General features: G+C 37.2%; 1 protein-coding gene across 3 annotated transcripts in view; it reads right to left on the bottom strand.

Annotated features, from left to right (window-relative positions):
* Positions 1 to 306: 306 nt before the first annotated feature.
* COL12A1 (collagen type XII alpha 1 chain) overlaps positions 307 to 22,351 on the bottom strand; it is a 99,935-nt gene continuing 77,890 nt past the window's right edge. Inside the window, exons 51-65 of one of the 3 annotated variants that reach the window (XM_027892377.1) lie at positions 21,501 to 21,650; positions 20,262 to 20,339; positions 19,542 to 19,628; positions 18,589 to 18,642; positions 17,987 to 18,082; positions 16,046 to 16,099; positions 15,076 to 15,129; positions 14,779 to 14,832; positions 13,592 to 13,663; positions 8,107 to 8,142; positions 7,930 to 7,996; positions 6,164 to 6,352; positions 5,014 to 5,082; positions 3,809 to 3,979; positions 307 to 2,659 (exon numbers count right to left, since the gene is read on the bottom strand). In XM_027892377.1, coding sequence (XP_027748178.1) covers positions 2,649 to 2,659; positions 3,809 to 3,979; positions 5,014 to 5,082; positions 6,164 to 6,352; positions 7,930 to 7,996; positions 8,107 to 8,142; positions 13,592 to 13,663; positions 14,779 to 14,832; positions 15,076 to 15,129; positions 16,046 to 16,099; positions 17,987 to 18,082; positions 18,589 to 18,642; positions 19,542 to 19,628; positions 20,262 to 20,339; positions 21,501 to 21,650 — 1,242 coding nt within the window. In that variant the 3' untranslated portion in view covers positions 307 to 2,648. The other 2 variants (XM_027892379.1, XM_027892378.1) reach the window with 2 other exon arrangements.

Genomic DNA, 22,351 nt, shown 5'->3' with positions numbered 1-22,351 from the left:
TCTCTCTGCAGCAGCCATCCACCAGAAATCCCAAAAAAGACACTCGGAGCATCAGTTGCTGTCTCATTTTCTTCACCAAATGCCTTGCAGGTTGAATTTGTTTCAAGTCTTATTCATACATCAGAGAGAGGAGGCTTTCTGCTTTCATCCACCCACCTCTAGATACCACAGCCCAAATACCTCTTTTAAGGCTATTCCCATTCTAACTGATTTTTGGTATCCAGCATTTCCAAATGATTGAGTAAATAACTAATACAGTACACACATATCAGTGCCACAATGCCTTTCAAAAAATGAATAGACACATAAATTTTCAGTAGTTTTATTGAAAAATGCCTCTTTCATTTCAGAAATAAATAATATAAGGCAGTGAAATTCACAATTTGCAGTTAAAATATAAAAGCAGCAATTCTATATCCATAGTCTTGCAAACAATTTCCAACTGCTTTTGATAACTAAGAAACACTGTATTCTGAAAAAAAAATCCATACTAAATATACAACATAAACATGCAATTCCATCTCTGCAGGATTGACTGCAATTTGGCATAAATGTAACTGTGTCTACAAACAAGGAGATTTCAGGCATTATTAAACTGTATCCAGTTGATACAATGATTTCAGCTACTTAATGTTTGTGGTGTTTAGAGGAGATGTATAAGAGCAGTATATGCTCTGCAGATTGTAACTCAGAATAGAAGAAAATGACAATGATATTGGAAGGAGAGGGAAATTATTGTTTCTTTTTTAACTAGATAATGCAAACCTGTGATCTGACCGAACTGAAAACATGCATTTGAAAAAGAAGAAAAATGCAGAGCTAAAGCAGACAGTCCTTAGAAAATTTGCAGCAGCTCTGTGGTTATTTTTGGTTTGGTTTTTTGGTTTTCTTTTTTTTTTTTTTTTTAATTCAACTGTTTTTACATTATTTTCATTAAAAGGCAGAACTGGTATAACTGAATGCACACATTAACCTGTATGCAGCCACTACAAGCAACCGTATTTTACAAGCATTTCGAGAGCAACATGAAGTCTCTAGGGACACACATTGCTATCACCACGTAAGCGAGATACAAAACAGGGGTGCGTCTGATATGAAAAGACCAGAAAGATACATTGCAAAAGCACTGATGCACTCTCCCTGTATGTATCTGCAAATGCAAGTACACCAAAAAAAAAACCAACCCAAAAAACCACCAACCAAAAAAACCAAAACAAGAGACACAGATATCTTTTACGGGTTTGTTTTTGCTTTTCTTGACAGTGATCTTTTCCAGCGCATGTGCTCAGGGTATTCTGGTGAATGCATTTCAACTCCATAGTCCTCATACTCGTCCTCTCTCCTTTCTGACTCCATAGGTACTATAAAGGGTTCCCCTTCAGGTTGATAGGGTCCACTTTCAGGCACGTATGGTTCTGGTTGAAAATAGTTGTCCGATTGAACATAATAGTTATCGCATGTCTTTGAATCCACATATGCAATGAACGTTAGTTTTTACACAAAATGTTAGTTCAATCTTATTTTCATATAATAAATACATAAATTAGTAGTTCATTGGGGGTATTTTTCAGTTTTGCTGATGAATGCTTTTTGGCAGTAAAATAATAAAAGGTTTAAAATTCAACTTCAAAGGCTTTGTATTTATAATACATAAAACATTGCAGAAAGAGTCTTAAATTATGCAAGGGACAAATTATGGTAAAATTATTAAAAATAAAACAAAAATAAAGCAAATAAAATAAAATCATTATTTTACAGCTACTTTAGTAAATCCAAGAACTGGACTTCATTTTAAACTGAGTAATTAGTAGAAGACATGGAGCAGGTAAAACGAAGAGATGGGTTTGGCATCTACTACTTTTCTCTGAGAATGGGAAAGTAAGTGTAGACATAACTATCACCAGCGGCAATATACAGTACATGACATTTTCTCGTGCTGTTCCTCGTAACATACCGAGTTACAGCTGGTGCTTCAGGAACACCAAAAACTACAGCAAAACAGAAGAAAAATAATTATAAAACTTTGGTATTTATAACTGCAGTTACAGATCCAACAAGATTACACATGAAAAAAGGCACATGCCCCGATCCAGACATATTGGTAACAAGCAACAGACAAGTAGGTTTCATAAGTTGTCAAAGATGTTATTTCGGCCTATAGCAAGCAGCAGCAGGCTTTTATGCAAAAGTATCATGTAGAGTTGTTAACAGATTTTAGTGGATACAGTCCCATACAAATCATTTACAAGCCACAATTAGTTTACTATTTACATAAGTTATTTCTCATTTTCCAGGTTAAATCCGTCTGTCTTCTAATCGCATTACCTTTGCTGGTTAGTAGTTTTACAAGCCTCCTTTGCCACTGAGGCTTTTGATGGTCTAGGTCTTTTTTAAAAAAGAAAGACTGTCTATTTTATTATTGAAACGCAATAGGCTTAATGAATTGACATCACTGTCCTTTATCTCATTCACGAGTTGTGTTAGTAAAAGTATCTCCCCGTTCTATGAGGTCAACACGGTTCAAAAACCATATCCGTGGTGAAATATCCATACAGACTCATTTTCTAGTAAGCACGTGCGCAAACATCTCAGAAACAGGATTTTCATGTATTCAAACTGTAAGCAGCACTGGCGACTTAGAAAATGTGTTAGCCGAAACCTGAAACAGGTCAAAGATGATGTTAGTCTTGTAAAAAGTCCATCTGATGTGCAAAAAATACTTTCATCCAACTAAATACAGAACAGTTAAGTCATAAGCATATATTTATATATGTATACATAGCTGCTACTAGAAAGAAGAACACTGCTGAATCACAGGCACAATTTTCTTAATTTTTCATTTAAATAAGAATTTCATGTGAGATCTGCAGAACCACTTGGCTCTTTAACCAGCATCACTGAGTCTGCAAGTGTGTACATATATATATATATATATTTTCTTTTTTTTTTTTACTTTTCATGGGTACATGCACAATATGCTAACAGCAAACCATATCAAATAGTAGTATCACATACACTTATTTTGAGATCTGGCAAGGCATACATATTAATTTGTTAACAATACTGTGGTCCTGCAGGATCCCTATGTTAAAATATATTAGAATCTTCAGAAATTGCTGGCCGCTGTGACCCTTCATTTTGATTCCAGAAGCAGCCTACTGTTTTGAGCTACATCACAGAGTGGAAGGCTTATATGACCCAGGGCTAATCAGAGACTCCATGGTGTAATAATTTGGTAGATATTGTAGGACAGTGGTGCTTTTCAGTTGTCTGCATTGTTATCACCAAATGGACTTCTTTTGTGGAAAATTTTTATTTCAGGAATCAATTTTGTACAAATAATCCTGACATCGCTCAAAAAGAGACACATGGAAATTGCCAAACACAGCATTCCTTTTATTTTTCAAGAGAAACATGGAGAATTCAACCTTGTTCTGAAGACGATTGGGAGGGGTGGTGATGTGGGGGGGGAAAGAAGAGAAAAAAATCACTTAAAATCAGTTAAATCCTACGAGCAACATTATTAACTTTTTTTTTTTTTTTTAAAAAAGACTAAAATATTTGCTCACCACTTCCTTTTTAAAGGAAACCACACATAAACAACATTAAGTAAACCTGTATCAAAGTTTAAATGGCTGCTCATATACCTGACATTACAACGAGGCAGGCCTGCTCACTGCAACCATCTCCTCCTGATCCAGTATGTTCAGGCTAGCAGGACTGTCTCATGTAAAGCAGCTCCATATGAACAGCCATGTCTGTGAAGGCTATCTAAGGCAAGGTTAAGGGTAAGTTGTTCATAACCTACCTGGGAATCCTTGGCCATTGTAAGGAATGCTAGCACATTGGGATGAATCACAATATCCTGGTGGCCCTGGGGGACCTCGAATACCCGCATTTCCAGGACGACCTGGCGGCCCTGGTGGTCCTCGTGATCCCGTGGAGCCTGGTGGACCAGTTCTAGATTCTCCTTGTGGACCTAATTTTAGAATGGAGAGGTTGGGAGGTTGTTTTCTCTAAGAGTCAGCTTGATAAAACAGCTAACATTACTGGTGTCTAGACTACACAGCCTAGGTTATGTCTTTAGTGAGAAGTACTTGCACTTTGCTGCTGCATGGTGGTCAAACAAAGAAAAAAAAAAGAAAATGAGAAATGTGACTCATCATTAGTTGTTTCCTTGTGTGTGGCTAATTTAAGGATTTATTCATAAAATCTGATTTAGTAAGGTTTGAGCCAAGCAAAAAACATCAATGAATCCTCTGGTTTATTTCCTCTTTGTGTAAGATATGATGCTCTCAAGGGAAACCTCTAGATTAGACAAGCACACTGGATTTCAATTAAAATACAGGAGTACATTAATTCTGCTACCCCGTAGCCCCAGGATAGATGAGGTAATGTTTTTTTTGGAACCAGTCTTATTATGGTTAGCAGAATTGTAAAGCTTCAAGTAACTGTGGCTACAATTTGCTGCAAGCATCTTATGGGTCCTGTAATGAAAAGTCATTTTAGCCTAGTAAACTACAAGCAGGAACAAATGATGCAGCTGATTTAGGGCAAGACATCAATGAACAAAATTTCACGATAAAAGACAAAAACAGTAGTCAAATCATCTGCCTCTATCAGCTGGTAACTCTGCTTGTAGGAGTATTTTGTAGTTCAGCAACCAACAAGAAAAAAATGGAATTAGACGCTGCAAAGTATCGTTTGATAACACTTACAAAAAATATCTGCCAAGTATTTGGACAATGTGTTTTCATGAGAAACACTTCTACACAAGTAAGCATGCCAAATGAGGAAATTACGAGACAAAGACAAATATCTCTTAGTCACACTCAAAAATCTTTCTAAATTGCCATTTTTTAAGGGGTTTCCAGTAAACTCTAATACATGCCAAACACATGAAGTGGACAGAGTAAAGCATGTTAATTTACCATATGTAGTCTGGCTCACTATGAAGAAATTTTGCCCTTTTCTCCTAATTTTCTGTAATCTGATTAAACAAAAAATATTTACCAGGTGGTCCCGGCAAACCTCTTGGTCCTTGAGATCCAGTCCCTCTTTCGCCTTTCTCTCCAGGCATTCCTACAGAATAATAAAAAGGCAGTAAAAACCAAAGAAAGGAAACCACATCAGCAAATATTTCTTTATGCTCTCTTGTTGACATTGATATTTAGTTCCTATTACTTAATGTAACAAGACCAGTTAAACCCTAGGTTCTACAGATGTCCACGTGTATTTGGGAAAAAAAATTGGATATAAATACACTATACTAAAAATAAAGTAAGATGTAGGGGTAATTTAGTCTTTTTAATAAACTTTTCAAAACATAGAAAAGAATTTGAGATACTAAAAACACCACAGAACCTTATGATTTTAAACTACAAACAGGGAGGTACTTCAAGCTTGCATGCTTCTGCTATAAAAGATGCTTTCTTAGGAACTTAGGAACTTAGAAACTTTCTTAGGAACAGTCATAATGAATTAAGTTTAAGAAATTAAGAAATTAATTTTTCCTTCATTTATTCCTAGTCTTTATTTTAAAAAGTATACTAAAATATATACTAGAAAACAGAGCTCTAAGTCTATGCTACAGTAGAGTAGCTGGAATAAGCAAAGGCCACAACATAGTGCAGTACAGATACTCCACATGATTGCAGTGATCCAGGTTAGCCATAAAACAGGTTTACCCACATGCTCAAATTCAGTTCAGAGTTACTTCCCTCCCTCAGAGTACTGCAAAGAACCAAGGATGCAGACCAACTCTGACATTTCATTCTTGGTAATGACTCATTCTCTCTCTTAATCAGTGTTACTTTTTGCAGAGTTGTTACTCTAAACAGCCTTTCAAGACACAGCTGTTTGGTGCCAGAAGAGTTCTGAGAACTTTCATTTTCCTGGGATATTCTATGGAAGCATCAGACAGCAGCCAAAATCTTAGACTAATTTGTGTTTCCTGAAATCTAAGCAAGAGAGAGACAGAGGAAAAGCACTGATGTAATTAACCTTGTTCTCTAGAACACCAGTGTCCCTCAGGCAATCCAACTGGCCTAACAAGCTGCTGCTAGGTATGGGCTTCCTCATCTGTCACGGTAAAGAGAGCAGACAGCTCTCCTGGCAGTCTCTGTGCTACGACCACTGTACAGTTGCCTTGGAATTTACTCACCTCTTTCACCAGGTGGACCTTGGACCCCAGGAGGTCCTGGGAATCCTGGTCTTCCTCCAGGTCCAGGCTCTCCTCTTGTCCCAGCAGCTCCTGGGGGACCAGGTGGACCTGGTGGCCCTGGCTGGTTACGGTTTGAATAATAATCGTTCGGAATTTGATTCAGCATTTGATTGAACCGGTTCATTTGACCTTCAAAAGAAAAATAAAAAAGCAAAATGAGTGAAAATCTTTTATCAGAGTGGGAAGTAATAAAAAATTATCTCTCTTCATTAAGTCCTATTCTTGTTCCCATTCAATAAATTAGTGATGAATTAGTTCAGATTAATTAGAAAGACTTAAGATGAATGTTTGATGAGAAGGTTGAAGATAAATGGAGTAGTGAGGGAGGGAGGGAGGAAAGGTAAGGGGGATTCTGGAAGCCAATTACATTAACAGAAATTTATCATAAAACTATTAAAATCACTAAATAAGCATTTTTTTTCAATACTCTTGTTCTCAGAGCTCTATTTAAAGTTGCTTTTACTCTGAAGAACAGAAAGGATTTGTTCCACTTCTAAAGCCGGAGTATCACATTTCTACATACTTTCAGAGCTCTGAAGCTACCACAAACAGCATAAATTATGCACATGTAGAGCTAGCAGCATACAGTCTGCAATGTTGCTTTCTTAAGCCTGTGGGATGCAAAGGTTTGTACCTACATACCTTCTGCATATAGGCAAAAAAAAAGGTGTGTGAATAAAAGCAACAGCATTGTGAAACTATGCAGGAAGGAACCCCTTAATGGGGGGACACACCTAGCCCTACCTGATTAGTGTAATGTGCCAATCCTAGCATAACCCTGAAGAGATGAGCTGAACGTGAAAAAAATAAGGCAGAGATGCTCAAAGAAGGTATGTTAAAAGATCTCAGACAAGATACCTGTATTCATAAGTATAATGCATTCATTAATGTAATTTCCTTCTTCTGTGATGGCTAAGAGATATGTTTAACCAGCAGCCATCACAGACATTTTAAAGGACATAATGTCCTCCTCCCTGCACACAAAGGTAATGATCCCAAAGGTATATCTGTTTACCTCAGTCAGCACTTACCCTTGTAATAGATACAATATTAAGAACAATTTACAGGCACATTTGCCTCTGTCCTCTTTGGCAAGTCTACTGATAGCAAAAGCTCTGCTTCAGCGACAGAGAGGAAGCCTCTGTAGAGAACAATTTCCTGGGCTGCAGAGCTGCACTGTGTGGCAGTAGAGGACTGAAATTCAATTTGAAGTTCTTCTCCAAATAAATATTACTTTTACTTGGATAGCTCTGCTGATTCTGTGCACAGTAGTTGCCCAACACTCATCTGTCTTTCCCTGCTGGCAAAGTACCTACAGCAAGCATTGTTTTTCTCACTGATTCCCTCCTCTTGAAGATGACATGCTTAAAGAGAAGATGTATACTGATTTTACTGCAAAGATGAAGTAATTTTGGACCAGAATAACAAAAGGAACATCACACTCCTTGTACAGAGTGTTAGACCTGCATGTATATTTCTGAAGGCCGCAGACTAGACTAAGTTAGCCTCTGGATCTGGCAAAAAATTGCTGCTGTTTTTTTTTTCCACCAAATAATTGGCATGTGACAGCTATAAGATCATTGAAGCTCTTCCTGTGCTCTCTGGCCAGTGTCTGTCACCTCAAATTTAAATGATTGTTTTTTTCTTTTTAAAACACAAAGTGGTAAATTACTAGTATGAGAAACAAATCAAGCAGCACAGTTTACCATTTATCAGTTGTTCACAGACTTGTCTTGCAACTGCTCGCATCATGTTCTGAGAAGCAATGTCACCCTACATAATCAAATGCAAAACAAGTGTTTTATTAGCAAGTGTCTCTGCTTTTAAAGACATAGTGTTTAATTTTAAAATTATGAGAAAAATTGACTTTCATTCAGACTTACTCTGTCTCCTTTTTCTCCCTTCATTCCAGGTGCACCCTAAAATAAACAATGAAAAATAAAGCAACTGAAAGATTATGTTTCACCCCAACTGTCGGTTTGAGACATGCAGTTCTAGAAAAAAAAATTTGACTCCTTCAGGAAGACAGACACAATCCTTCTTGACCTTTACATTTCAGAGATGCTAAAACAGGTGCCAGAAAAGACTGGAGAAACAATGATCTTTTGTCTGGTATCAAACACACTGATAGATGCATAAGAGAAAGATCAGAGGGAAAAATTCAAACTAGGGCCAAAAACCAGATGTATTCTGACACTGGGACTATACTGTCAGTTTGGAAGTTGAATTTCTGGCATCACATTTCTGTAAATGGTCAATGGTCTTGTGTGAGTTAGGCAAGACTGTTTAATTTTAAGTCTTAAGACAAAAGAAGGTAATCTAGGTAATCATTAAAGAAGGTAATCTAGGAAAAATAACAAAAGTCTAGGAATGGTAGCTGTCTCGAATGCATATGAAAAGGATTCTCTGTTAAGACAAAAAGATTTATGCAGAGATGACACATAAGATAGAGAGAGATGACAGTAAGAGCTTATTCTATTTATAATGACAGCTTCCCTCTTAATTCTCAACCATTTCTAGTCTTACAAAAGTCTCATAGAAGTCTTAGCTTGAGCTGCTTTATAATTATTCACATTTGCCAACTTTTTTCTAACTGCACTTTCCATTAGCCTTTGAATAGTTTAGTGGTTGTGGGTTTTTTGGTTTTCAAGAATACTATGTAAGAAGCAAACCAGAAGGCCTAATTCTAATTTTTATATATGTATGTGTATATGAAAAACATCAGGAATAATGATGGGTCTATCATGAATTCACATAGATTTTCACTCGTAGCCTAAATTACTGTTTGAACATAAGGCATATTTCAAAGGTGAGAGATCAGTTCAGTCATCTGCTGCTCTACGTGGCTCTCCACATACTTACACACACACTCTAAGTATTACAGCTTTGTACATTGTAGTATTTCTTTAAGGAGCCTGTTTATCACCATTAACAAAGCAAAGGCTAAGTGTGGGCTGCAGCTGTTTCTCATAACATTCCTACGGTACCCGCAATTAATTTCAGCAACATGAGACACCAAATCATTCCACTGAGGTCAAAGCAGACACCACTCGAACGCAGTGGTACTGTTCCATAGACTTCTGTCAAGGTTTTGGGCAAACAAATGCCCATGGGATATGCTGCAGTGTGAACTTAGTACGCTCTCTGAGCTTCTCTGCAGCAGAGTTGCACACACCTACCCCATGGGATGCCATAGAAAATATGAGACAGTTCATCCATCACTGAGTTAAGTAGTTGTCTTATGGTACATTTGCATCATGAATAAGAGATTGTTCATGCAAAATTGATTGTACAGACTCAAATGACTGATTTAAAATGGTGACACCGTAAATGTGTCACCAGAATAAATTATGCTACCAATGAGACAGTTACTAATAAGTACAAAATATACCCATCAAGCTGATGAATATTCTTTCCCTTCCATCCTTTATTCTTTCATCTATATCCTTCTTACTCTGTGAAGTCCACAGGGAAACATCTGTCTTTTAGTTTTAGCTTATTAACAGTCACATGCTGAAACAGCCTATGGACTTGTAAATGCCATAACAACATAAATAAACAGTAATAACGAAAATCATTAGGAAAATATGACCTTTCTGTCTGTCATTCTCTAATAATTAACATTTTGTAAAATGATGATATACTGAAGCTCTAAAAGAGATGTAATTTGACCCCCAAACCAACAGACATCAGCATCTTGTTCATAAACTATTACATATAGCTGAAAAATCCATTGAACAGAATTCAATGTTTTTACTTGCTCTAGTCTGTAACATGAAAATTGGGGGGGTGTGGTGTTAATGTTAACAAACTATTTCATGCTTCTCTTTCTGTTTGAAACTTGCCAAGTTTTTCTATTTTATGAAAGCATATTCCTTTGAAATTATATGCCGCATAAATATTTATAACACTTGCTTATTGTACTCTCATTCTTTCTAAGGCTTTCATAGTACAACCTTGTATTGTTTTGACAGGAATAGTACATAGTTTTTATTCACTAGGTAAGTGCAAGCATTAGAAATCAGATTTCTGATCTACTATCCTGACAATGTTGTAATAATTACTTAATATTATATTTTCCAAGTAATTCACTTACTAGAATATTCACACACCAGAACTGTACAAAGATAAAAAAAATATACAAACTTAAAATGTTCAAATCCTATACACTGTTTCTGGAAATATTTTTGCTGATTGGTCAAGAAAAGTTCTTCAGGCTGTCTTCAACCACAAGACACGTTGGTAAGACAGGAAGGTGCTCTGTTAACAAAAGCACAACACTGCTCCGAAGTATTGCCAGCAAAGGTACCCCAGCTGGGAAAATGCTAATACCATTCCTTAGTTCTAAGTTAACTTTGCAATTCACTGAAATAAAATGAGCCTTGTTCTTCAATTTCGGATATTTTAGAAACGTGTTTTCCAAAAAAATAATTACAACTGCAATTACTGAGTTGCTATTTGCATCTTCCTCCTACTTGGTTATACACCTCTTAAATTTCAATTCATTTTCTTTTAATAGACAAAAAAGTGCAGTTTAGCCAACTGCTTGACAGCATTTTGAGAAGCAGCAGCTGCTGTTGGTATTCTGTTTTGTTGATATCCTGCAATGAGGGAGTCATTTGGGGTCAGTGCAAGGAAAAGCTGGTTTATGCTGCATGTGGGATTTTTTCTGAGCTGTGGGATGAAGGCTGGGCGTGTAGCATAGTTCTACGGCTGAAGGAGGACAAAACAAAGTAAGTTTTGCTATTTTTACTTTAAAAGATAATGTGCTCATTTGTATTCCCCAGAAGAATGTTTGCTCCCATCAAGAACCACCAGTTTGTTCCTCCCAAAGTAGTGTCTTTTTGAGACTTTATCTAGGACATCTGCATAGATGGATGCAAGATCAGTGAACACATGGCAGCAGGAAATGCAAAATTCTCAAAGCCTGAATATAGCTCACAACAATCTTGGGACTACCCTCAAAAGGTTTTCAGTTTATTTAGTCCTTGAGGCATCAGTTTAATAGCACCTTATATATAAAACATAAAAACCTTGCACACTTTCCTGGGGACCTTCCAGATCAACAAACTCAGACCTGTTGTCCCAGAGTCCGTAGCTCTACCTTAACACAACTGCCACTGCCTCCCCATCCACTGCTGTTTTCACTTACACATCTATAAAACAAGTACTGGAACTTTTCCTCTCTTATAGTCCAAGATCTTCTGTTTCCCATCACATTTATTCACAGAAAACATATCCATTTATTATTGAACCATTAGCCTCTTCCAGTCTAATGAGTCCTTCTTACCCTTGGTTGTTACCTTATGATATGTTCACAAACTGTTACCAAATTCTCACTCTCTCACCAGACAGATGGAGGACAGATACTTTAGCCTCATCTAGGATAGCCTGTGCTCAATTCTCAATAGATTACCAACTCACTTGTGTACTTACTGTTCCTTTTTTTTAGTAATTTTGTTACTACACTGGAAAAAAAAAAACAACTTAAATTTCTCATGGAAGTACTTATAAGCAGATTAAAAAGTCAAATTTCCTATTTCCACGAAAAGTCAGTTAACATAAGTACACAATGAGGTAGAGATATGTTTTACAGTGTGGCTTGTCTCATCTTAGCACGTTAGTAGTATTGAATACACCAGGAAGGAGCTGAGGTTGACTGCACTCTTTGGGAATATCTTCATAACGCCAAGGCTGCTCATAATTTGCAGGTAACTGTGTATCTTTTACCTGGAATGTAATGTTCCTTGGTTTGTAGGGGGTCTTTTTCTTTATTTGCATTGCATGGTACCAGCAATACCGACAGTTCAGGTAGAAGAAAAAATGACAGGTCAAAATTATTTGCTGGTCAAAATTATTTGCTCCTTGTATTTACCAGAGGCAATGTGAAGCCTCATTATCTTTCTCTTCAAGCAGAACTATGATTCATGACACTGCAAGTTGCATTTGGCTGTCAGACTGCACCTTTGGCAATTGTAATACTGCACACAAAGGAAGGCCTTGAAATTCTGTCCACCAGGAATCTGATAAAACATCTGTGCAAGGTGCAAGCCAGAATTCCTGCTGGGATCTGTTCTAGAAACATTATAAATGGTAAATATGATGCACAGTGTCCCACTACAACAAAGTGCAATAACTGGGGGAAAAAAATGTATTTCTAACTGAAAGGACCTCATAAAATTAGAGTGCAGGAGAACTTAGACATGGTTCTTGGACAGGAGTTGACTGCTTTGCTTTGCAAAAGCCCTGAAACTGGGTTAGTGGCCAGATTTCCTTCAAGTACATTATTTACCTGCAGAAGATTTTTGCTGCTGAACTGGCTCAGCTATCCATTGTCCCAGGAGAAGGAGAAATCAGATACACCTGGCAATTTGAAGCTCCCTTGTGAACAAAGCACAGCGTTTTGTGCTCTATCAAGCATCTGACCCAGCAGGAATATGAAATTAGAAATGTATATCTATCTAAAGGCAGGAAAGCTTCAGTACTTTCCCAAGACACTCAGTGTCCTCTACTACAAGGGGAAATGGAATTTATAGTCTGGCAAACACAAACTGAATTCAACATGTTTATGAAAAAATGACCCAGCTTCCAGTTGCTCCTGGGAGCTTCCACTTCATGTCCATAAAGCTTCCCAGCCAACTATATATTCTTCCAAATTATCCAGCTTTCATATACACAATTACACTGAAGCAGGATGGAAAATTCTAGATGGCTGCCATACACAAAGCACAAGTAATGAATGACTTCTCATTTCACTTGCTGTCTCCGCTCCTGACTCAAGCATAACTTCTCAGAGATATCCTATAAATGAATCAAACCAAATTTTGCCAGAAACTATCAGTGAGAGCCAGTACCTCCTGCTCCTTCTCCCTATTCAGGAAGCACTTTAAAAACCAGACTAGAAGCCACAGAAACCACCCCCAAATAAATTTGAAATAACACTGTAAAAAGCACAAAACATTTGCAAAACAGAACTGATTATGTAATATTATCAAAGATTGTCCACCTTTAGCAGTTTATCACATTTTTGCTACACACACACAAATGTAAAGACTTTCCATTAATTTTGCTGACCTAGTTCTTCAGGCTTATGCAGTGTCGGAATATATGTCTTGGCACATAATATCTTACAATTTTTTTTAGTGGAAACAAGAGACCACAATTTCCAGCCCCAACTATTAAACTCAGCAAAATGGAATACTGCAAAAATAAAATTATTTTTAAAAAAAGGCTTGTGGATTTAGGTCAGCCCCACCATACTAACCACCATCATAAATGCAAGGCAGCTATTTAAAGCAAACAGAATCCTTATATTCATCAACAGACTGTCACTTTAAATTTGATACTCTAAGTGTATCATTATCTTACTGGTGTCCCACGATCTCCTGGTTTCCCTGGCTTTCCACTTGGACCAGCAACTCCTGGAACTCCTGGGGCACCCTGTAGCAGAAGACATGAAAAGTGAGTTGTGGAAAACCACAACAACCTAAGTGCTAAGATATGCTATTGTATTGAGTCCAAAGCAATACTGAAAACGGTTCCTATCAGGGGTTTTTCTGTGAAGTACATATTAGGTTTGAAAACTTTCTTACAGAACAAATAGTTCGTTTCTTTGTGGAAATATGTCCTTTTACATAGCACTGCAGTTTAACATGCATTTCTGAACCTAAAAGTGCAGAGAGTGTCTATATGTTTTTGGTATCAAGCTTAAGGACAGACTCCTAAAGAAGTGCGGAACAGCTTGGCATTCTAACTTCATCTAGCAGGTCTGTGATCCCTGTAAAAGTCCAGATCAAGAAGACCATGAAAGTCATTCTAGTGATGCTAGATAAATATGAACATGCAAAAGATCAGTATTAGGTTATGTGATAAAAGCCCATCTGAACACTCACAAAGGGGCACAAGAAAGAGAATCATGGGGAAGCGGGGGGTGCCCAAATAATACCCTGTCCAGAGACTCCTGTTCCTATCTGTGATGTAAATGTGAGCTCTGTGTGTGTATGCCTACTGGAAATACATCTTCCAACTTGCTTCTGGTTGGACCTCGTAACATTCAGCTCCAGCAACTTGCCTGTCTTGGGCTGTCTGATCCTGCATATGTTTTTCTCTAAGAGCCAGCCTCTTTTCTAGCATGGTCCCACAAAGCACAATGAAGCAGCTTTTTAAGAAAAAACTAATCCTCAAATATTCTTGTCAAAAAAAAAAATACCAACCCTGTATTAAAAGCATTTGTTTCCCCCAGTTTACAAGTAATAAACTGATTGCTTTCATAAGATCTAGCTATGCATTTAAAGATGACTACTAAAGAACCAAGTAAACTTATTCTTTCCTTATTTACATCAGCAGAAATCGGTTTTGAAACATTGTTACAAACATTTGTGGATACGCGCTTATGCAGCTGTCTGCTCACCTTTTACTGAGAGTTTCCCAGACCCATTTAGGATATTAAACAAAGGATTCATATCATATTTGACAGAAATTGAAAATGTCAGTGTAGTTCTCTGTTGGCTCAGGTCTCTTAATTCAGAGTATATCAAAGACAAAATTATATTTACCGCTGGTCCTGGTGGGCCTCTTGGACCTGAGGGACCATCTTTTCCTGTGAAACCCTATTCAAAAACAAAAGCATAATTAGAGATTAATTTAAGACTGTAGCCTGATGAAAATGGCCTTTAAGATTATGTAATTGCAGATTCTTTACCAATATGACATCTCCTAGACACTGAGATAAGCAGAGTTTCAAGGCAACGGCAACAGCGTGGGGAAGACAGCTTTTGAAAAAGCATTTGAAAATAGAAAGCTATATAAAGAAGTGGGGGGAGGGAGGGGAGGAACACAAAAAAACACATTACCCTTTCTCCTGGAGGTCCCACTGGACCAGGTGGACCAGGTAAACCTGGGGTTCCCTGGAGGGAAAAGGAATGAGAAAATGTATCCATGACAGAACAAACAACACTGCTACGCTAACCATCACATATATCGCCAGTACAGATGTTCTTCCACTTTTTCTGTCTAATCTCACTGTACACTGACAGCATTGCATTCTACAGGGCATTACTACCCCCTAAAAGTGTATTACTCAGGGTTATAAGGACTAATAAAACAGGTAAGGAATACAAGGTCCTTAGGCCATGACTGATTTTATCCAGTACATGAAATTAAATCCACAACAACATTTAAACATCCCCCATCTAGTCCCCCATCTCCAGTAAAATTAAGGACAATACAGAAGCCAAGGAATATTCATTACGTCAACACATGTGCAGAAAAATTACCTTAGATTATCTAAATTTTGCTGATTATGAAAATACCCAATTTTTTTCTCCTCAAAACCTAATCCTAGTTTACAATATAGAAACATGCAAGTAAATGAAATTTAATATTGCTTTCCTCTTTCAGAACACAGACAGTTAATGTCCCAAGATGACTTGAATTCCAAAAGAAGGAAGTAATTAGGCAACATTGCTGAAGAAGGGTTCTGCAAAGGTTCTGCAACCTTTATTTTAGGAAGACACTTAACTGCAAGTGGTCAGCAGTTGAGAGAACTTCCTGGTACAATACCAATGTACTCTTCACAACTGTCCAGATGGACATTTTGCTTGGCTCAGTACAACTGTTCTTTCACTCTTGCTGTTTTGAATGATTTACTATCTCCTATGTTTCAAATTCCTTAGTATAAGACAACTATGTTTCCAAAACTATTACTTAGGAAGGTATAAAAGAACCCATGGACTCCTAGTCATGTCAAAGGCAGCTGTCGAGCAGTAAACCTGTATGAGGAATAGTGTAAAATGCCATTACCTTGTCTAAGCATCAACTTACCGATCGCCCTGGTAGTCCAGGCTGGCCAGCATCACCTTTCAGTCCTTGACGACCCTGTAATTTTTATAAATCATTGCAAGACATTCTGAATCACAGAATTAATTTGTGTAAATGGACAGAAAATATTTCCCACAAGATACCTAAATTAAGGAATCCATAACCCAGCTACATATTCTGGAATAAAGCAGGATACATATACCTCTTAAGTGAAACAATACTGATCTTCTCACAGACCTTTGCAAATGCAGGATGACTGGTTGATATTATATTAAAAACAAGGCAAGCAGACATTTGAAGGGGGCTTCCATTGATAAGAAAGTGACATGGACTTTTGAGTAAGACAGACTGCTATCACAGCAGGAAAAGTGTGAGGGGTTACGTGTTTTCTTCCAACCTCCCTTATCTTTCTCAATCGGGGAATGGAGCTCTCTAAACTCATGAAAGGTCAAACCTTGGTCTTTTTAAAGTATCATGGTCTAAAAGGCATTACACACTTCCAGGACACCAGGTAGAGGAGCATATAAAGACGTAAAAACATTGCCTTTCACAGCTAGCTTGCGTTCCATATACACTACAGCACTGTAGTATAAATGCACAGTCTAAACCCACATGAGCTAAACTTGACAATACAATATTTATTTTTCACTGTGGCTTCATGCTAATCCAGCATTAAGGACTGTTAGTAACCAAACAATTTGTAAACATAGCCTGCCAACGTGAATCGCAATTGGTATGAAAATTAGGACTCAAAAGAGGTGCTCTAACTTCTTGTTAGCTAATGAGAAATTCCATGAATGCTGGCGTTTTCATTCTTCAGAATTTATCAACAGAATGTAACAAATAAATGTATTATTTGTATTCCAGGTGTAAAACAAAAGTATTTGCCCTTTCTTGCTCTTTGGCACCTCTAGATCATCTTGATGAAGTTTTTCTTCTTGGTGTACAATAAAAAACCTGAAAAGTATCTACACAGGTTTAGAAAATCTTTCTACTTTTTCCTTACAAAGCAGACTGTGTTCCTAATGTCTGTCTTCAAGCACATTTTATTTTCCATTTCCCAAATTACACTACAGACAGAGCAGGTAACCTATTATCAAATGTAAAATAGGATCGGATGCAATCACACATCAATTCTATTTTGTTTTCCATAAACTTTATTTTTGATAAAACTTTTATTTCGATAAAAGTCTTCATACAAAAAGCTCCCGAATGTATTAAAATTCACGCTAATCCTAAACAGGAAACACCAGAATTATGTTCCTAGTTTTGGGGTGACTGGTTATTAAAATGTGGCAAAAGCAGTCCTAATACATTCACAATGTAAGCAAGGGGTTATGTATGCCATTACTATAAAAAGACAGAATATGGTGAAATTTCATCAGTGCTTTGAAGGCACGTGCATGAAATCAGAAGCAGTATCTTGCTAAAATATGCATGCTGTTGCCAAAAAAAAACCCCAGGAATGAAGGGCTACTCTGTATGACTAGATATAGGCACACATTTCCTCTCTGAACTTTCAGCTACTGATTTAGGCCACAAAAATAGATGTTAGGCATGTAGGTCTATGAGAAAGTCTTCAAATTAGTATTTCATGCTTAACTGTCCTGCATCACAGTTTGATAGTTTTGAGTCCTAAAACTGGAATGCCTAGCAACTCTGCAGAAAAGCCATTAAGATGGAAAACAGAGTAGCACAAAGACATTACAGTGCTTAGACTCTGTCCCTTCACTGGCATCCCATGAACACATCTAACATTCAGGACAGAAAATGCTGTTGTATTAAGAGACTTGTTTCAGAAACAGATTTATTTCGTAATACTACTGACCTGCAGGGACAAATGAATATTCAGGTAAAACTGTCACCCTCTTCCCAGGCCCACCACCCGCACGGACAGCTCTGGCTCCCCACACATTCCCACCCACACCCAAAATCGCCACTTACCGGTTCACCGGGGATTGACAGCCCATTGGGGCCCTGCGGACCTGGCGGACCTTGAGGGCCAGGAGGACCTGTCTCACCACGAGGACCAGGAGGGCCCTTAAAGTAGAAAATTAAAACAAAATTGTAAATTCTGAGATCTGTAACTGCAAAATCCTTTGGGCTAGACACTTAAGGTGAGCCAGAAGCTTGGAGACACCTTTAATACTTCAGAACAACTTTAGAAACAGTTATTGAAGTGGCATACCCTTTCATAAGCTATTCTCTGATTCATGTTGGCCAATACATGCCCTCTGGCAGCGTAAATTAACATAGCCATCTCCTCTGTACAGAGGAGAGAACAATAATGCTGCTGCAGAGTGTGTATCAACACCCTTATGCATGTAATCCCAGTATCCTGATGTGCAGTCAATGCCTTTGAAGATACTCAGACTGTGTATATGTAGTCTCAAATGGGTAGACTGCACATAAATAACATAAAAGAATATTTTCAAGTAAATTTTTAATTTCCATTATTAGCTCAGCATAAAACAAAGCATATAAATTTTCACACAGGTAAGCATGTAGCAACATCATTATAGATGCATTTGAGGAAAGATACTCACAGATGATCCAGTCAAACCCCTTTCACCTCTCGGACCTTTAGCACCCGGGCCACCCTAAATTGAGTATTTTGAAAGAAAATTTATTTTATACACAGAAAGAAAAGGTACATAAAACTAATGTGCATTATGAATCCTCCTAAACAGACTCTTATATGAAATCACAAAGTTTTGAAGTGTACAGATCACTGCGAAAAAGAGTACTAGAATAAAAGATGCATGAGGAACTCAGGTAAACCACATCAGCTTCAGCCTTGCCAGTTCAGCTGATGAAAATTACTGTGATTTTTGTCTCTGCAGATATAAACTTCTTCAATTTATACTCATCAAAATCTATGGTTACTTCTCTAGTAGACTACCAGACAACTCAACTGGGCTTCAGATTTCTCGTGCAGCACTTTGACAGCTTCAAAGTAGAAGGACTACTGGGCTGAGTATAACTCCCTTATATTCAAAGCAATTAAGCCATTCCAGAGACTACTATCTCTCCACACAAAAAATAAAGAGAGTAACTAATTTATTTCCCTGACAGGGTAAAGAATCTTTCCTTGGAGTGAAATCCTGATTCTTTATTTAGGAAAAATATTTGCACAGTCCATTAAAAATATCTTGTACACGATGTGCAAGACAGCTGAGACTGGGCCAGAATCTTTCAGCCTGTCAAACAATGAGGAGCTATTCACAGTGATGATCACACTGGAAATACAGGAAAAGATTATATAAATGAACAGAGGTGGTAGGAGCTGCCCAACTGTGTTTGAAATTAAGATGAAATGGGGACAGATTACTGTGATGTTATGGACATGTTGATAGACACTATGTCTCTGACTGATCTTTTCTTTTTTTTTTTTTTTTTTTTTTTCTTTTCACAAAACCAGAGATCAACACAAAACTATTTCAATACATTTAAAAATCAGAAACCTCTCTCATGCAAATAGTTAGAGCTGGTAACTTACAGCTGGTCCAGGAGGTCCTGGAGGTCCCACACTGTCTTGAGTACAGGTACAAGCATTAGGAAGAGCTGGGCACTTTGCTTCATCTCTCTGAAAATTCAATCACAACAATTACTGTCATTTTAAAGAAAAGTACTCACTGGCAGCATGCTTTTCTGAAACAACAGCAGTAAGATTCTCTATTACCCTGTTTTCAAGTAAAAATAAAACTCACATCTCAACAGTGGTTTCCAAATGTTTCTACAGCACCTTTTATATTTTTTAGCAAATTTTCTCTGCAAGCTATGCAAGGCACTAACAACAGAGGCACAAGCAAAATCAAATTCATATGCGATTGTTGCTCTAATATTTATATGCATTGGACAATTAACTTGCACTGAAAAAGAACATACTAGTTATTTTTTGAATGCTAACCCAAGAAGAAATTAAACTGAAAACAATATATATAGCCATTCCATTCATAATACATAGAATCTGCAATATCACAGAAATTATATGATAATGGAGATTTTTTGCACCACTCCTAAGGGGCTCAGTCCTAGCATTACAATCTTTCTCCCTCAAACACAAAAGCTTGAAATGCAGTATTGTTCACTGGCTGCTCTGTCAACTGTGATTTAGAGGAGGTGTCAGTACAAGGTATAAGACCAGGCCAATATTGATATTGCTAAATTTCTTATTAGTAACATTTTTCTGAATAGACTCTATTTCATTTATACTTACCATTGAAGGAAGATCACAGCATCTGTCTCTGCTAGTCCAAACTGGACTGCATACAATGTCAAAATTCTGGATTTCTAACTGTAAAAGAATGGAATACTCTTGAAAGATGAGAGATGTTAATTATGAAATCTAGTGACATTATGATTAAAAACTACTCCTCTATTTATTTCGAATGAGGTTAACATCATCCATACCTTCAGTTCTTCTTTTGACACTGACAGAAAAAGGATTTAGGATTTTAAAATAATTAAAAATTTAAAACCAAGTCTATATCAGTCTACAAGAACTTCAAACACTGATGCTAGCTCTTGTTCTGGGGCAAAAGATAACCAAACAATGCGACTTAAGAAATATTTTGCAATGCTTTATGAATAATATCAATGAATTTCTACATCAGCTGAGTGCCTGTAGAGTTCAACATGAAATCTGGCTGAAAAACTTCTGGACCGGCTCTGAGGATTGCAGTCATATATTAATTCACATTCATGAACAGAACTTTTCATTGACATTAGCAGCAAACGTTTTCACAGAAAGGCTGAAATGGAGATCTTAGGTAGACTGTAGGGTAAAAGGAGTTTCCTCTCTTTCACCGCAAGAGCTATGATCCTGTAGTTTGATACATACAACCATTTGATGGTGAGCACCAAGAATCTTCATCAGCTGTTAGGGTTTGCACACATGGGTCAGACTGCAGACTTAAATCTTCTAATATGAAGCCCAGGTAATAGCATTGATTACATATTAAGTATATATCAGGATAACTGATGTGACCTTCATAGCAGCAGCCACTTTTTCATTACAGGTTTATAGCTCATAAAGTCATTAGGAATTTCTCTGATCACCCAGTAGAACAGTCACCACAGGACATGTTAGAATTAAAACCTGTTCATTAGAGAATGTCTTTTAGGAATAAAAATTCTTCTATAAAAATGTTCAACGATAGAGAATCCACAGTAAATGCATTCACTGACTAACTGCTCTTCCTATCGAGAGAAAAACATTCCTGCCCTTCTTTGAATTTACCTGACTGCAGCTATTTGATTTTTGTTCTTGCAATTCTGCCGGAATGAGAAGCTATCAAGACCAAACTTCTCAGTTGAGTATATTAGGTCTTACAGGACAGACACTTAAAAGCTTTGGGTGCAACACTACTTTCTCAGCAATCCTTAATCTATAATCTCTTTCCTCAGAAAATTTCAAGGGCTTGCATTAATGAATGGATTCATATTTATTGCTTACTGTTGCTGATCTTCGGTCGCCTTTTAGAAGTTTCCCAAGGATTTCATAGCCATCAGTTGTGATGTTCCCAGCCTCCTTAACTGGTTTTTCCAGTATTTCACTGCAGTCAATGTAAATCTTAACGTTTGATGAAGTTACAACAATATGGACCTAAAAAAAGTTAAGCATAATATTTAGAAAAGACACATAGGGCATAACAGTATTTCACTGATTAGGTAGTATTGTTTGAAAGTTTCTTCCTAGTAAACCTGCTTTAATTTCAACTGGTGGAAAAATTCAAACTCAAGGACAGTCTATGACATTAATAACTTCTTTAGAATGCGTTGAAGGTCAATAAGATGAATACACAAGCACAACTAAGAAATACTGTTTAATGTAATAGTTGAACTATAATTAGCTATTTAAAAAGCTTGCCTGAAAATTGCTTTAAGATAGCATAAAAGTAAAAAATAGAATTTTTGAGAAGAATTGAATATAAGCATTCTCTGATGTCTGGGACCACACAAGAGGTTTATGAGTCTGTGACTGCCCACGGGCTAATAGATTCTGCCTGTAGCTCAGAGAGTAGATTGTTTCAGATCCAAAGATCCAGGGTTCAGTTTCCACAGATGACTCAACCAGAGGCATGAGCTGCATTGAGATACAGGAAGTGACCAGAGAAGCCTGCCCAGAACAAGACAAAATAATGGAAGACGCAAGAGAGAAATTTCCATGAGAGAAATATGGCTACAAAAACATATGCTAAAATAAGGGGCAACGGGGAAGAAGAGGAAGAGATTAATTATTGGAAACAGGGGAAATTTAGGAGGGAGAAAGGAATGACTGCAATAAAGAGAGTACGTTTACCAGGA

The sequence above is a fragment of the Empidonax traillii genome, unplaced genomic scaffold (assembly GCF_003031625.1).
Source record: "Empidonax traillii isolate 1590-97213 ecotype Southwest subspecies unplaced genomic scaffold, ASM303162v1 scaffold348:size657943, whole genome shotgun sequence".
In the NCBI taxonomy this organism is placed as follows: Eukaryota; Metazoa; Chordata; class Aves; order Passeriformes; family Tyrannidae; genus Empidonax; species Empidonax traillii.
The sequence above is the reverse complement of the archived record's forward strand: the minus strand, read 5'-3'. Positions and strand labels throughout refer to the sequence as shown.